Here is a 16307-nt window from a genome sequence, read left to right on the forward strand (position 1 = left end):
CAGTTACAGTAAAGAGATGAAACAGGATAAGGACTGCAAATGCTATAGGCTTAGAAGGTCATTGGTGACCTTAGAGCTTAGAGTGGCAGGGGCAGGAATCACATTGTAGAGTTGAGGAGGGAGAGGAAGTACAGACATTCCGAGTAGAAAATTTTTTAAAGAAGAAAAGGAAAGAAATGGAGTGGTTGATACAAAGGAGCAAGAAAGTCTTTTTTTTTTTGGACTGGTAAGACCCAAACTTGCTTGTAGAAGGAGGCAGGAGGGAAACAGCTAATTCTTTCTCTGATTCTTTGGTGCTTAGCAAAGTACCTGTCACATAGTAGGCACTTAGTAAGTGCTAGTTGACTGAATGGCATAGATTTCTGACATTTAACAATTTTAGTAAATAAATGTGATTATTAGGTTTTCAATTTTATTTTATAAATAAAAAAGTACTGGAATTCTAAAAGTCCTGGAATATATTTTGTAGATAGAGCATGGAAATAAGGTTTTGTTAGGTTTCAGAGAGATTATTTGGCAAAGTGCAAATCTTTAAAACAATTAACAATTTGATTTAGTTTCTTTCAAGCCACCCGAGAGTGGGTGTTTGGCTCTTTTTGCTTGCCTGTAAAAGGTATACGGATAGTAGTATATAATACATTGCTATTTTAGAATAATACAAAATACAGAGGCATCAAATAAGATTTAAATAACCAGTAAAACTGAGTGCTTTCTGAATTATACAAAACAAAAATGAATAAACAATTTAAGAGAGAAAAGATGGCTATTCCAAAAAAATGGACTTATAAACAGGTGAATATTTAATAGGAATTTTACTTTTCCTCACTATTCAGGTGGGGGAAGCAATTCAAGAAACTTTAACTAAATGCAGAAACACTGAAACCAAGATTTATTTCTCTGTTAAACTTCCCTCAAATAGATAATCCTATTTGAATACAAGAGGATTGTTCAGGTTCAACTAGAGGGTGGAAGATTTCATAGTTTTCACAGAAAATGAGAATCATAGGATTTAGATTTCAAGCTTAGTAGGACCTTGAGGATTATTCAATTCAACATGATCATTTTAAAGATTAGGAAACCTAATTTTTTAATGTAAAGTGGTTGACATTAAAAATATCTCAAACTAAATATAGTAAGATACAACTCAAGAACCAAACAAAATAACATTGAACTGAACATCTAAGACCTAGGTTGTGCATCTGGCACTGTCACTAATTAGCTTTGTGATCATAACATTTATATTTCTGGGCCTCAGTTTCTCCATCTTTAAAATAAGGAAATTTAATCTCCCTTCTGTAAAGTTTTGTGATTCTGTAAAATGAATTATAATACGAGCTTACGTTTCAGATGGTGTTTCTAAGGTTTACACTTTTCCTGAAACCTAGCACATTAAGTAGTTCATAACATCATCATCCCCAGCTTATTGATACTGAGAGACAAAGAGATTAGCTGACAAGCAGAGTCAGAATTTGAGTTAAAGTCACTTGTCTCAATCTATATACGACCCTTTTGCCCGTTCTACTGAATTTAGAGAGAGAGCTACAGGCATAATCCTGAATGAGCAAGTCTCAAAAATGTCTTCAATTGACTTTATCCATCTGAATGGTTAAAACTGCTGAAAAAATTATTTTGCTAAAAGTTACTTATTGCTTCCTCAACTCCAGTGTGTTTAATTCTTCTAATAGTGTGCTATATTGGAATATTATCTTTCTCTCTTCTGAATATACTCATTTCATTCTGAGCTTTTTGAATTGTATCTGTTATTCTTGTAGCCTATTGTCAAATAATTCCAGATAAGGTACCACATCAGGCCATATTAACTTTATTAAACAGTTCATAGTCTTAAACCGAGACATTTCATAGTACTACACATGTAAATTTTAAGTCTTATGTAAATTTTACATTCACTTCACTTGATAAACAACTGTTTTCCTTTTAAATAGAGAATTTAAATTTGTAATTATTAGTTATTATATATACATTAAAATGTATTAAAGCTTCCTCCTTTAAGAACTTAACATCATCTAATTAAATTGCATAACTTCTATATTAAAGTCTTCTTCCATGAGGAAAGCAAACCAAAAGAAAAAATTGATACTTGGCCCAAAGTAGCTAATATTTATAGGAGTAGGAAAAGTGTTTGGTATTTTTTTGAAATATCAAGACGAAAATCCTCATTTCCTCATTTGGTAGAGAATCATACACAGACAACATATTTTTTGATAATTGTGAATTTGACAAATTCAACAAGCGACACTAATTTGGTCAATGTTTTTCTTTTTTTTAAATGATTATATGAATGGTAGGAAGCTTAATATAGTTTGGCTCATAAGGTTAGGGCACTATTTAAAATATTGAACATCCTCATTATTGATCAAGTACCAAATCTCTTTATTTTGTATTTTAAAAATTAACATTCTACCTGGATTGTATAATTCCTCAAAAATAAACATACTATCTGATTCACAGTTGTTAGTGTCTGATTACAGCTGTGTTAAATTATAACCACAATAATTTCTCCTTTCTTAATACATAATGAAAAATAATTAAGTTAATAAGAGAATACATAAAAAGAGAAACTGTTCTTTGGCCTAAAAATACAAAAATTAAACCTAAAACCAAATGGCAGTTCAATATTGAATGATAAAAGACAATGAGTGCTGTTTATCTTTTTAATCTACAAAGATTGATCCTACTATCTATTATATAACTCATCTTGTTCATTTGTACATGTGCACACACTCAGAAGGATTCATGAATGAATATAATCTTAAGTTTAGCATCATAAATCTAAAGCTAAAAGGGACCTCAAAGCCTATCTGATTGCTGTTAATTACATTAGCTCTTTACATTTCACAAAATATTTTCTCTGGGACCTAATAAATTTCCAGGAATTCTTAACCTGAGGTCCCTGAACTTATTTTTAATATTTTGATCGTTGTATTTCAGTATAATTAGTTTCCTTTGTGATCCTATGTGTTTTTACACTTAAAAACATTCAGGGAAGGGGTCCATAACACACAAAAAGGTTAAAAAACAAAACAATACAATTAAAAGTTAATATTCATATATATATAGGATGAAATGGATACGAGTTACTGAATTGTCAGAAATCTGTACTAGATTTTCAGAAAAAGAAAACTCCCTACCCAATCATTAGTTTTCCTTTTCTTTCATACTTGTCTATGCTTGGTCAGTTGTTGTGTTACAACAACCGAGAGTAATAGGCCATAATGTCATTAGAATGAGATATGTGAAAGCCAAATTTACTTTTTCTAAAATTTAAGGTATTTTTCTTCTATTTTAATTTGTTTATTTTATGATTAAATTATTAGTCATTGGGTATTCAGACCCTTCCACCAATGCTTACTGGCTTTCCTGATCATGGTCTAGTCGCTTATCCTCACCAAATTTTTGTAAAGATCTAATGAAATGAGGTACACAACTTTAAAGCACTGTATGTAAATTCACTTAATTTGTGGCATCATCCAAATCAAGTTATTATTGAAGTAACAAGAATGGATAAGATATCTCGGAGAAAGAGAAAGAGTTTAAAAAGAAGAGCAAAGGACCTGCTGTCATTCACTGAGCCCTGTTCATTCCTAAGGGTTGGATCGATCAATCGACCTAGTGCAAAAAATAAAACAATCCCTACTCTCAGGAGCTTTCATACTAAGAAAGGTGCCTGTAGGAAGGTTACTTGAAAAGGGGGTAGGATACCCTTGGAACGAAACAAGCTGGTATAGACACAGACTTAGAGGTGAAGTGGGAAACTAGGAAAACTCATGACTAATACTCTAAATCTTAGTAAATGACAATAAAATCAACCATTTATATTAATATTTTACAATTTCAAAGTACCTTGACATGAGTCTTAATCTTAACAGTTCTGTAAAGTTGCCTGAAAAATAAATTTATTTGCCTAAGCTCACCCCAGTAGTCACAGAGTCAGATCTTTTAGTACCTAGTCCGGTGTTCTGTCTATACTATTCTTACTGTCTCCTTAGTAAAGTTGGACTCAAATAAAGTTTTGGGCTGAGGATAAGAGATGTGTGGGAAATGGAGACTTAAAAAGAATAAAGAGAGTTTAAAATAATCTTTTGTGGAATGATGTGTTAGGGAATCATTAAAAGAAAATTACAGAGGGTCCTGGTTGAAGTCAGAGAACATGAATATAATGGACTGTCACCATAACCAATTGTGTGACTATTTCCAGCAGTTCTCTGTGTCCTGAAAGCAAGGACTGGAAAAAGAAGATTATGAAAGTCATTCAGAATTGACAGCAATAGCTTCAACTGTAAAGATTTAGAAGGAGGTGGGGAACATGCATGTTATGTACCAAGTTGAATTTGTTACTGCTATTCAAAATAGACAAGTATTCATCTGTTTTTCGTTTTTGTTTTTTGGGTGTTGAGTGAGCCTAGTGAGGATCTTCTTCTACCACAGCAGATTAGCACCTTCTCTGCAACTTTTAGTTTTAAAGGGAGGAGAGTGTTTGGGGGCGGGGGGAGTGTCCTGAGAAGTTTTGTAACCTGAACTCTGATCTTCCTGGCTCTGACTACAACTTTCCAGATCACACCCACTGCAAAATATGTTACAGTAATAAAAATAGTAGAATCATAATGAGGATTAAGGTATTTTTTCTGCCTTTGTGATATACATCCTTATGCCATAAACAATACAATTCTTAACCCTGTATATCTCTAATGGTGATTGGGTAACTCACCTTCATTGATGAATGTTACTGGAGGTATCTTGAAAGGACTTTTGGTGGGAGAAGTTGCAGGATCAGGTGGTGGCCTTAGGTCTCTAGGATAGCTTGGGTCTCTCTGTATCTCATTACCTCCCAACAAACCAGGAGTGTACTGTTGGCTGTTAGGAATATGCTGTGGCACCACCTGAACAAGAGGAGGAGATACGTGGGTGTCCTGTCTGGAAAATATCCGCAGGCACTGCTGCTCCAACAAAGTGATCATCACCGATTGATTATTTACAAGATCAGTCAGAGAAGCATATTTCATCTCTAGCTCCCTGTACCTTGTTGCCATCTTCAACATTTCTGTTGTGATATTGAGGATTTTGTTTTCCAGTTGGGAAAGCTCAAGTGAATTATCCCTCTTACGAATAATCTCATGCAAGAGTTGCATATAGAGTTGAGTGACCCGGGAGTTCATGTTACGGCTTTCTTTTCTCAGCAGCTTTACCTCATTCACAATATTTCCATCTACGTCTACCACCAACTGCAAGATATCTATCTCCCGCTTCTGCTTGGAGAGTACATCCTTCAGGTTCTCTATGTCCATCCTCGTGATCATGTCTTTTATGTTGCCTGCATCTTGCCCTTTGGTGTTGACACAAATTGGCCCTGTTATTTTTTGTTCAGGTACCAGGAATGTATAACCACATTTCTTTCCTTCCTCTCTACCATCTGCCGCACGAGGGTACCTCCGCTGAGTTATTTTTTTGGTTTTGGACTGTCCTCCTTTGCATTGTCCAATGGGTATTAATAAGAAGAATAGTACACCTAGAGTCCAGATAAAAGCCTTCATTTTGAAATGAGGTTGTGTAGTAGTGATGTCTTTTGAAAAACTAATCAGCAAGGGGGGAAAAAAGTAAAAATAATTAATATGAATCCATTTTTAAGGTCTGTTAATATTTTTTAAAAAGTATGCTAGGGAGAAAATGAAGATTTATTGATAAGAAAAATATAACTACAATTCTTATCTTCCTAGCCAAAATTACCTTGTCTTGGCTTCTTAAACTTCCCCTAAAGCAATATTAATTTGTAATTTTTCTTACAGAACAGGTTTTAAGAGTAGCTCTATCAGCTCACCACCTTTGAAAAAGCTGTTCTGACAGATTTGTCAGCTTAACATTTAACACTGAAATGATGCCCAGTTTTTCTTAGATGTGGTATAATTAAAGCATTCTTAAAATGGAAACCTTCCTAACAGTAAACTGTCAACTAAATAAGTCAGTCTTTATGTTTTTGTCATTTAGTTAACTTTTATGTTAGTATTTGCCTGATATCTTATTATTGTTCACCTGATGCTTTAGCTTAGTACCTGAGATCTTTCTTTGAAAATCATACAAACTGTTGTTTATTTAGGAAACTGACAACTAAATTAAAGAGGTTTATGAGGACATTTCCAAAATCTAAGACATCATGAATTTTTGAGCATGTCTTTTCTAATGAAAGGAAGAAGAAATGCAATGTAACTTGCTTTTTGCTTTATAATTGTAGTTTTACTGTAAGACATATCATGTTCCCTGAACTATCATGATACGAGGTATTAGCACAATAGTGAGGAATTCTGCTGTTCTGTTCAGCAGCATTTGTGGACTTTTTCCTCTGGCAGTTGAGAAGTCCATGATTTTACTGGTAGAGGAACTCTGTGACCCAGGCACATCACAAACCCACTACACCACAGTAGTTTCTATTTGTAAATTGCTGGGACAAAGTTTTCACACTGATGCACTCTATCTTCTAGCACAGATTATTTTCACATAATTTTAAAAACTAGAAAGTATGTTTTTTAAAAATATCTGATATTCACAAATTTCTATAAAATGTAGAAAACAAAACAAGATACAGCATATAGTCACAAATGGTTTATTCTTTAGCAATATCATAACCTCCACTAATGTCTTCCTCGCATGCTATAACATGACCTGGAAGTGAATGGGTTCTAAAATGCCAGACCATAGCTCTAGAAGACCTGACTGTTCTGGAAAGATTGGCTATAAACCCAGCCACAGATCACATGAAAGAGAGAAAGCATGAGCAGAATCCTGGGCTTAAACAATCTAAAAATCTGGGACTGGAAATCAGGCTGCTGTTTGATGGCTGGGGAAAAAAATGGAGCCAGTGTCACAAGAAAGTCTTGATGCTCAGTAATGTTCTTCCACTCCAGAACCAAGGAGCCCTGGGAATATATTCTCTGTGAAAAGTCCCATTTTCCTTTAGACTAGACCGTATCAATTTTTTTCATCTGTTAACCTGAATAGATATTATTTGAGAAATTTCTTTTGCTTTTGTTCCCTTCCTTTCAGCTAATGTTCAATTCCAGAAGGCTTCATTTCCATTTTCAATTTACATACATACACATACATATACATACATATATACACATACATGCATATATGTGTTTATGCATGGTGTGTGTGTGTGTGTGTATGACCAGGAACTTTACTTGTCATTACTTATTGGTTAAAATACTGTAATCTTCAAACTACTCCTAAGTGTGCCTGGATATCAGTGTTTCTGTTGTATTACATATATACCTGTAAACCTTCAACAACAACCAAAATCCACCACTGCCTTCTTTCTTTACCTGTGTCTTCGAGGAACCGCTGCAGCAGAGAAACTTGTCTTCCTCTATTAGCTCTACTCACACATAACAGGAAAGGAGCATGAATACTTGTCATCTATCTTTTCTTGGTTATTATTGCCCGTCTTTTCTATTATGGAAGGTTGACATTGAATGTTTTTTTTTTTTTTTTTGTTTAAGCCACGTAGATCTTATACTTAGCAGATGTAATCACCAGCACTGAGAGACTCAATATGTTAAAACTCCAGAGGACTCTCAAAACTTTCTTCCTAGTTAATGTTTCTCTCTTCTTTGTTCTTTCTCTGTCAAGAAGGAATATCATTGGGTCATTCTTGTAAGTAAGGTGTTGTTTCCATTGCTAAGCGTTCACTCTTCTTGTCTCACAATTCTGTATTTTGAAGTAATAAATTGTTTGGAGGGGAACCCAAAGCAAACAGTGGCAAATTCAATACTTTCTTAGGAGTCCCTATTCCATCTATAAGGTTTATATAACTAAATAGGCAAATATGTTACAAAATCTCTCCCGCTTAAATAGTTTGAATATAAAACACCTTAAAATAGGCATAAAGATCATTGATTTGGAGTTGAAAGGCACCTCTGAGGCAATCCTGTCCCATCCCTTCCTTTTAAAAATGGCCACAGCCCCCCACCCCCACCCCCAGAAGGTTACCTACGTAGAGGGAAGAGAATAAAGACCATTCTATCTTAGGTTTCCTGTGATCCATACAGTTTTGTTTGGTTTCTCTAGAGATAGTTATAGGAGTTAACACAGTGATTGAGAGAGTACAATAGAGAAAGTTGGATTAAGTTTTTATGAAGATAATACTGAAAAGAAACAAAAACTACATTTTTAAAAATTACTGAAACAAAATAAAAAGGCCTTGATTTTTCCATTGGAATTTTAAACTCTCATTTTTTTTTTATATTAGCAAAGCATTTGTTAAAGCTTTGTTGACTTTTTTGTCTCTTAAAGTGTCCTCTCATTGACTGAAAACCTGAAATATACATATGAATGTGATGTTTTTTCGAGGCAGATTCAGAAGTCCTAACAAAGTATTTTGCTTTCTGTCATGAATAGTTATGACTCATGTTTACAAAGTGTTTTAAGTTTAAAAAAGTGTTTTCACATACATGATCTCATTTGTTCCTGTGAAATGAGGAGTTACAACTCTTGTCCCCGTTTTGCAGTGAGGAATGTAAAAATCATTGATTTATTACTTGGTCACACAGCTAGTAATACGGAAGGTAGGCCTGGAATCTTCTAGCTTCTTGAATAGCCTCTTCACACTATACCACACTACCTTTCTAGTTAGGAAGTTCTGGCATAAACATTAGCTATCAGGTTATTTTTTTGTTTGGTTGTTTTTTATTTTAAGATAAGCAACTCTTTGTGAAAAATATTATTGCAAATCTATAAGAAATTTGAAGAAAAGCTTCCCATTTACATTTAAGTCCATGTTACTGAACACTTGGTCATGGATTACCAGTACAGATCTCAGTACAGCAAACCAAAATGTAAATAATCAGCATCCCAGTTGACTATATGGAAGAAATGTTGTTACATATTTAATTTGTTTAATGTTATAGTCTGGTAATTTCATCACACTAACAATGTGAAAACTTCCTTTCGGATCCCAAACTGAACCTGTCTACTAAGCAAAATAAGGAACTATCTCTAAACTTCCATGGAATTTCAAAATAAATAGCATTTTATAAGTATCCTCTTGCTTAGATATCTAGTCTGTCATCTCTGACATGAGTTTTATAGACCACTAAAATTTTTTCCACCTAAAACTTTAATTGTGCCTCTTGTAGTCTGTGTTGTAATAGGATTTTTCAAAATATCAGATAGGTTATCAGTCTTAAAACAAAACCAAATAACATCCCAGATATGTTTGTATTACTATACGATAAGTTCATTATGATCCACATGGGTCCAAATGATGTAAAAAATCTCTTGAGCCACTACACAAATCAAAGAGAGAATTGGAGACAGACTTGAGGTCAGAGTAATCGACTTCTTTTAAGGGAGAGAAAATTTTTGATTCCTTTGTAGATTTAAGTTAAAAATATAGTTGCTTTACCAACCCAAGCCTAAATTGAGATTATTTTTTTTTTCCTTTAAAAAGTAATGACCTCACTAACACCTAAAGCAGAACAGGGAACCACATTTTTATGTTAGTGGACTAGTTACATCATTTACTTTTGACAGGGAAAAAAAAGTAGATCTCTTAAATCCAAAATTCAGGTCTTGACAGGTAAAGACCTAGTTTAAAAATACACTACTGTTAAACTTCTTAAAAACATTCCCTCATTTAATATTTTTCCACATGTGTTCAGTATTAAAAGTCAAGGACCTATAAATCTATGTTACCTCATAAAAATTTTTTGTATATGTTAAAATTTTCCTAAGCCCCAGGAGAATGTTATAAATTAGTTACAATATACTTAAGTTTAAATCCACATCTGTACATGGTTGTTTTGTTTTTAAAAAAACAATTCCTTCCATGCATTGGGCTAATTTTATTGGTAATATTTGTCTGCTGATTTACAACACTGCTGGCTGGTGTGAAGAGGAAATACAAGGCAGAACTGACTTCCTTTCAAATGCTAAACTTGAGAGCAATCTGAATGATTGGGTTTTTACTGATGACCAAGTACAAGGGTGTAGGACCACATTGCCATTAGAGAGGTATAAGTGAGATAAAAACATTATCCTGGCCTTAAAATCTGTTAGGACATAAAGATGTTCTATCAAATGAGATTAATTCTGCTGCATTAATAATTAGAGATGTCTAAGCAAAGGATATGCACTTCCTGTCAGAGACAGGTTTTGTAATCAACTTTAACATTTATTGAGTACCTGCAACACACTGCTTAGATACTTGGCTTACAGAGACAGGGACTGCCTCTGGCTCCAAGAAGGGCATGCAGTGTTTCTGATGGAAGAAAGGGGGACAATGGGGACACAAATACTTATAAATTAGAATATGAGTACAGAGATGTATTGTACAGTGCTATGTGAGGTCCAAAGAGTGAGATTACTTCCAGGTGAAGAAGATCAGGGAGGGCTTCATAGAGGAGATGTCAACTTGGTTGAGTGTCAACAGATAGAAAAGATTTGTATTTCAATAGAAAGAACATTCCAGGCATAGATATCAGTGTGAGCAGAGGGATGAAGATATGAAAAGGCAAGACTTATTCTGAGAATAATAAATCCTGTTCAACTGCACTACAGTGTATGTAAAGTGAAGTGTTTTGAAATAAGATGGAAAAGATAAATTGGAACCAGATTATTGGAATCCAAGGATATCAAGCTAAGGAGTTTGGACTTCAGTAGGCAGTGGGGAACCATTGAAAGGTTTTGAACAGGGAAGTTGTGATCAGAAATGTGTTAGAAAGATAACTCAGCTGGTCTTGTGCGTATTGAATTGGGATGGGGAAATTGGAGAAAAGACCAATTAGTAAGCTTGTGTAATAATCCTGAAATAGTGAGGCCTTGCACTAGGGGAGTGACAATGAAAATCAAAAGGCTGCAACTGTGTGTAGATGGAATTTACAGGAGATAGCCGTTGTTTGGATGGAGATGAGAAGGAAAGAAATCAGATGATGTTGAAGTTTCCTGTCTGGGTGACTGGGATAATGTAGCCATTAATACAAATAGGAGAGTTAGCATGAGTGGCAGGTTTGGGAAAGAGAAATATAGTTCATTCTCAAATACAAACCTAGCTAAAAATAATGCTGTACATATGAATTAATCTTCATGATGTCCTCATTTTAATGACAAACTAATGAAGTTCGTGTTGTTTCAAATACAGTAATTGAGAAATTCAGTAAATTGTGTAGTCTGTAGTTAAAGCATTAATAAGTTCCTTACAGTTCAGTCAATCAGTAAATTTTGATTCATTGTTGGAATTATATGAAAGCTAGGTTTTAAAATTATAGTTGTTAGGATGATTTTATTAGTTTATTATTGAGAGTTTGGGAGCTCACAAAATTAAACATACCTAAATTTCTGTAAAATGATAACTCATACTGATTGATAGCAAGTGAATGCATAAAACAGCATCATTCCATCATTTTTTTTTAAATGCTTAAATAGAAATGGAAAATGTATCACTTAAATCTCTTGAAGGAAACCCAAGAGTGTAATGAGAAAGTTCTGACATGTGTGGTAATGAGAAAGCCTGTGTGCCCAGCTGTGATCTCCCAGTGTGCCTCCTGTCCAAGCAGCAGTCTTTTCTTTGGGGCATTTGTTCTGTTTTATCAGTAGAGAGGAGACTAAGAACCAGAAATAATTTGAATCACTTTTTCTCTGACTCTCTCTGTCTCTGTCTGTCTCTCTGTCTGTCTCTCTGTCTGTCTCTCTGTCTCTCTCTCCTCCCCCCCAAGATTTCTGAATTTTTATCGTATAGTGTCATTGCTGTCTACCTCCAGACTATTTCTGTCACGTCATATTTTACTTGATTTTCCTCAAAGCCACCATTCATCTGTAGCAAGGGCTTTAATTTTGTATATCTTGATGCATTTGTGCTTTTTAATGGCAATTCCAGCTGTAATAGTTTCAGTTTGTTACTCATCTGTAACTCATCTGAAAACAGTTGTTACAATTGAAATTTGCAAGGCCATTTAAACTATACTGGCATTTTTCCTACTTTTGATTTCCTAGTGATAAATTGTTTTCTCTCTTTTGATTAACCTAGAAAATCTTGTCATGTTAAGTTATACGACAGTTTTGAGGTGCACTATCTATGAAATATTTAATCAGTTTTATCTTTTGTTCAGTGTTTATTCTTCTTTGCCCATTTTCTTAATTTGTCATCTTGCTGTTTTGTAGATACACCTTGGTGAATCACTATTTGCTATGCACATATAGAAAAACCTTTAGTACACACAGGTCTCTTGAATAAAAGATTATAACAATTGTTTTGCTTTTCTGAATGCATGTCAGCTCGTTTTTCATCTGGCTCCAGGTTTTAATTTTGACCAAATGTATTTAATCTGAAGCCAGTTAAGATTATTTTCAGATTTATTGTTAACACAAATGTCTTATTCTGGATTATAAATCTTCCATCTTTCATAGACGTTTTCATTCTCAATAGGTAACAAAAATCAAGTTTAATCATATCAACATGAAACGAAAAGAATTGCTTGAACAGCACACAATATGACATTTCAAACTGTTTCCGCTGATTCCTAAATAAGATTAAATAAATTATGGACTATTCTGTTCCTACATTCTTTGTTGTTTACTTTCAATTTTGGCATTCTATGAAAATGAAAAATAATCATACTGCAAATAATATGTACTGTCATTAAACCAAACATGTATATCAACATACAAGCTAATCATTTCTTAAACAGTGAAAATAGGGGGGGAAGTACCTTATTTTTTGCTGAGTAGGTTGAATCCAGAGACAAATTTGCTGCCTTTGTATCTTGCTTTAAATTATGAATTGTCCATGTAGGCATTTGTTCATCTGTGACTCTAGTAGCAACTGCATTTTTTTATTTGAACTGTTAGATCCAAAATTCATTGAAGAGCTTCTCCCTCTAGCTTTACATAAATTGAATTAGAAAATCAACCTATATAATTTTAGATAGCACAGCAAAAATTTCCATGTGTGAGATGTCTTTTTATTCCAGCAGAGAAAGTATTGTGGCGTTCCTGTGTGTCTGCTTCATGCAAAAATGCAGTAGTAACCAGCTGCAGCTGACCCAGATTATGTGTATAGTACCCTTGACTAGTGTTTCCCGTTTCTTTCTCTCTTGCTCTCCCTGCTTAGAAGTTCAGCCCACATATTACATCACCAAGAAGTTGCTGGAGAGTACGGGAGGAAAAAAAAAACCAGCTCCTCCTTAGAATTTCCTTCCAATGGCCTCAAAAATAAAGAGTGTGGGGGGGGCAGGGGAGAGAGACAGTCGGAGGCCGAAAAAGCTATGAACAAGGGGAGATTGTGTGCAGGTTGAAGGAAGGGCACCATCTGGAAACAGACTGGAATAGTTCAGTGGGCAATTACAAAACAAACATTCTAGTCCTCCAGCTAAAGATGTCTTTTTAAGTCAAGCCTTGAAACAAATGTTCCAATACTCAACTCCATTTAGAAGAAAGATTCATTCAGACTGATAAGCTTGCCTTTTTTTTTAGCCAAGAATGAAGGTCAGACATTGACAGGCAACCCAGAAAGAATCAATGGTTTATGATATTTGCTTAATAGGTTGATAATCTAGCAGTTACTAAACTTATTAAAAACTTTAATGTTTTGTAACAGCAATGCATCTGCATAGTGTTGCTTACGATTAGATGATATTAGCTATCATAATCTACACATAAATGAAATTCTTTCAGAAACCTAATACTCTTGAATATGAACTTCATTGCTTGAGTGGAAAACTAATCTGTATACTTTAATTCCCCATATGAACTTTCTGCTTTAGTTTAGCCAGTCACATTATTAAGAGGCAATAGGGCCTCCATTTCTTTGTTGGTAGTATTAGGGCTTGGATAGTGAAAATGGAATGATCACTAAAAGGAAGCTGAGGTCTTGAGTCACTGGAAAAACAACTGCGATGGTCCCTGGCCCGGGGGGGGGGGGTGCCACTAATGAAACATACCCCCCTCGTCACTGCAGAGAAGCCTGGGGATTGCCAAAACAGGGTCACTGAATTCGTGGGGGTTTTTGTTTGCTTTTTACTTCACTTTTTCTTTGTTACAAGAAGAGAAGAGTGTCTCCAGAAATGACTGTTTGTTTTGTTTTGTTTTGTTTTTAAGGCACTTAGGATTAGGGTTAAGGTTAGGCAACAACAATATAATGGGTACCTTATTATATTTTTTTTTTAATTCTGCAGTTACTCATTAAAATCTGCAATCCCATCTCCCACACTTCCTGGATCTTTGTACCTTTTTCATGCCCTTTTCCCTACTCCTTTCTCTTACTAGCTTTGTGACTGTGGACAAATCACTTAACTTTGGGATTAATTTTCTCATGTAAAAAATGGGAATGATGACATTGTTTAACTTATAGGGTTTTAGTAGCAATAATAATAATAATAATAATAATAGCAAGCATTTATATAGTTCTTTAAGCTTTGTAGAGCACTTCACATGCATTATCTCATTTAATCCTCACAACAGTCCTATGAGGTAGTAGGTACTGTAAATTATCTCCATTTTACAGATGAGGAAACTAAGGCTGAGAGAGCTTAAATTACTTACCTAGTGTTATACAAATCTGAGGCAAGATTTGAACTCAGGTCTCCCTGACTCCATATCTAACACAGAGTAAATGGCATCTTGTCACTTAAATATCATCTTTCTGCTGATCCAAATAAGAATTGCAATCCAAATATACTTTTTTTTACTCAGACTCAACTCAGAGATGTATCCTGTACCTCTCATGCCTCTTTTTTCCACATATTTAATTCATACCTATCCTTCAGAGGTCAATTTAAACCACATGGAGTGTCTCATAACTGTTTGTTTCCCTTTTTATGAACACCTGTATAATACTGCCTATTCTATTCATTTTGGCCCTTAATCAGCAATTCAAATTCATTTGGCATTTGTGAAGTACGCAGTACTGAGTATAGAGAATGAAAATGTAAAAATTGTCCCTACCCTCAAGAAGGTTATTTTTTGGTTGTCTACCATGGAAATACAAAAATAAAGTACATTTCTTGCCCTCTAAGAGTGTATATTCTAATAGACATACTACCTTATACTATTACACTATTAACTCTTTGTGTCTGTTTATAGATATTGAACACCTTTTGGGTGAAATGAGTAAATCTAGATACTATTTTTTCTTATACAAAGAAATAAGGTTGATAATCCCTATCTCAAAGGCACTTAGAGTCTTGATAGACAATATAAATGTGTGGCAAATTAAATATCAATATAATAGTTAAATATCATTGTAAGGCAATGGGATAAAAAGCTCACATAAGGAATACCTTATCAGTCATGGAATAAATGGTGTAGAGTAGACACTGGAGTAAAATAAAGATGGCTTGAGGCTGAGGTAGTTAAAGCAAAAGTTCACAGAAATGAGACTTCAGCTAGACTTAGATCAGAATAGAGACTGGGATGTTCTACCTACCCAGAAAAACTGGCATGAGCTAAAGCTCAGGTGCAGGAAGCCAAGAAGGCTATTGTTCCACTTAGCCCCATTGAACAGAACTAAGTTGGTAAAGAGGCCGATTTAAACTTGGGCTTGACATAAGGAAAAACTTGATATCAAAAAATCAAATGTACTACACTAGTTGGTCTTGTCGGGCAGGAATAGGACTTAATCCTTTTCATCTGTGAAATTCTCTGAGTACATTAGTGCAATTGGATTGATTGGTATGGGAAATAGGTAGAGATAGTCCAGAAAGGCAAACCACCAACTTTGATATGCAGAGCAGGGACTGTCTTTTATGTTTCTTACAGAGCTCAGAGTAAGCAGTTAATAATGATAAATTAAGGTTATGAATACTATACATAAATTACGGTTCTGGTTTTGGTTGGTTTTGGTTATAGGCAGAGAATGGGCAAAGACTGGCTAATTTGTTCAACTTAACTGTTTCAAAAAGTGGTTTATTGATCTTTTAAATATCATAAATAACTACATGAACTTAGAGATTTAAAAGCAAATAACTGAGTTATAGTTTTAAAATTAAACCAATTATTGTTTTTAGGGTCAGTGCTGTATATGTACTTTCCTTTTCATTTTCTTTCTTCCAACTGTATGATACTTGTCCTTCAAGGTGACACCATTGCTATGTATGTGTGCCATCTCCAGTTGTCCTGATCTGCATTTGGCCACAGCACCCAGATGGCTCTGGAGGAGAAAGTGAGGCTGGTGACTTTGCATAGCCCTCCCTCATTCAAATCCAGTTTCAATTGCAAGCTTTGGCATCATCTTCCTAATGTCATGGTCCTCTTCAAGAATGAAGGACAAACAAACCACATACATTGCTATGTATATAGGGTAT

At 34.6% G+C, this 16307-nt stretch overlaps 2 protein-coding genes across 6 annotated transcripts in view; one reads left to right on the top strand and one right to left on the bottom strand.

Moving 5' to 3' along the window:
* Positions 1–12804, bottom strand: part of ANGPTL1 (angiopoietin like 1) — a 28201-nt gene extending 15397 nt beyond the window's left edge. Inside the window, exons 1-3 of one of the 2 annotated variants that reach the window (XM_027868452.1) lie at positions 12717–12804; positions 7335–7633; positions 4727–5589 (exon numbers count right to left, since the gene is read on the bottom strand). In XM_027868452.1, coding sequence (XP_027724253.1) covers positions 4727–5549 — 823 coding nt within the window. In that variant the 5' untranslated portion in view covers positions 5550–5589; positions 7335–7633; positions 12717–12804. The remainder of the gene's footprint in view (positions 1–4726; positions 5590–7334; positions 7634–12716) is intronic. The other variant, XM_027868454.1, reaches the window with a different exon arrangement.
* Positions 1–16307, top strand: part of RALGPS2 (Ral GEF with PH domain and SH3 binding motif 2) — a 216654-nt gene that overhangs the window by 150568 nt on the left and 49779 nt on the right. The window lies entirely within an intron of this gene.

This window comes from Vombatus ursinus, unplaced genomic scaffold (genome assembly GCF_900497805.2).
Source record: "Vombatus ursinus unplaced genomic scaffold, bare-nosed wombat genome assembly UNPS02014789.1, whole genome shotgun sequence".
In the NCBI taxonomy this organism is placed as follows: domain Eukaryota; kingdom Metazoa; phylum Chordata; class Mammalia; order Diprotodontia; family Vombatidae; genus Vombatus; species Vombatus ursinus.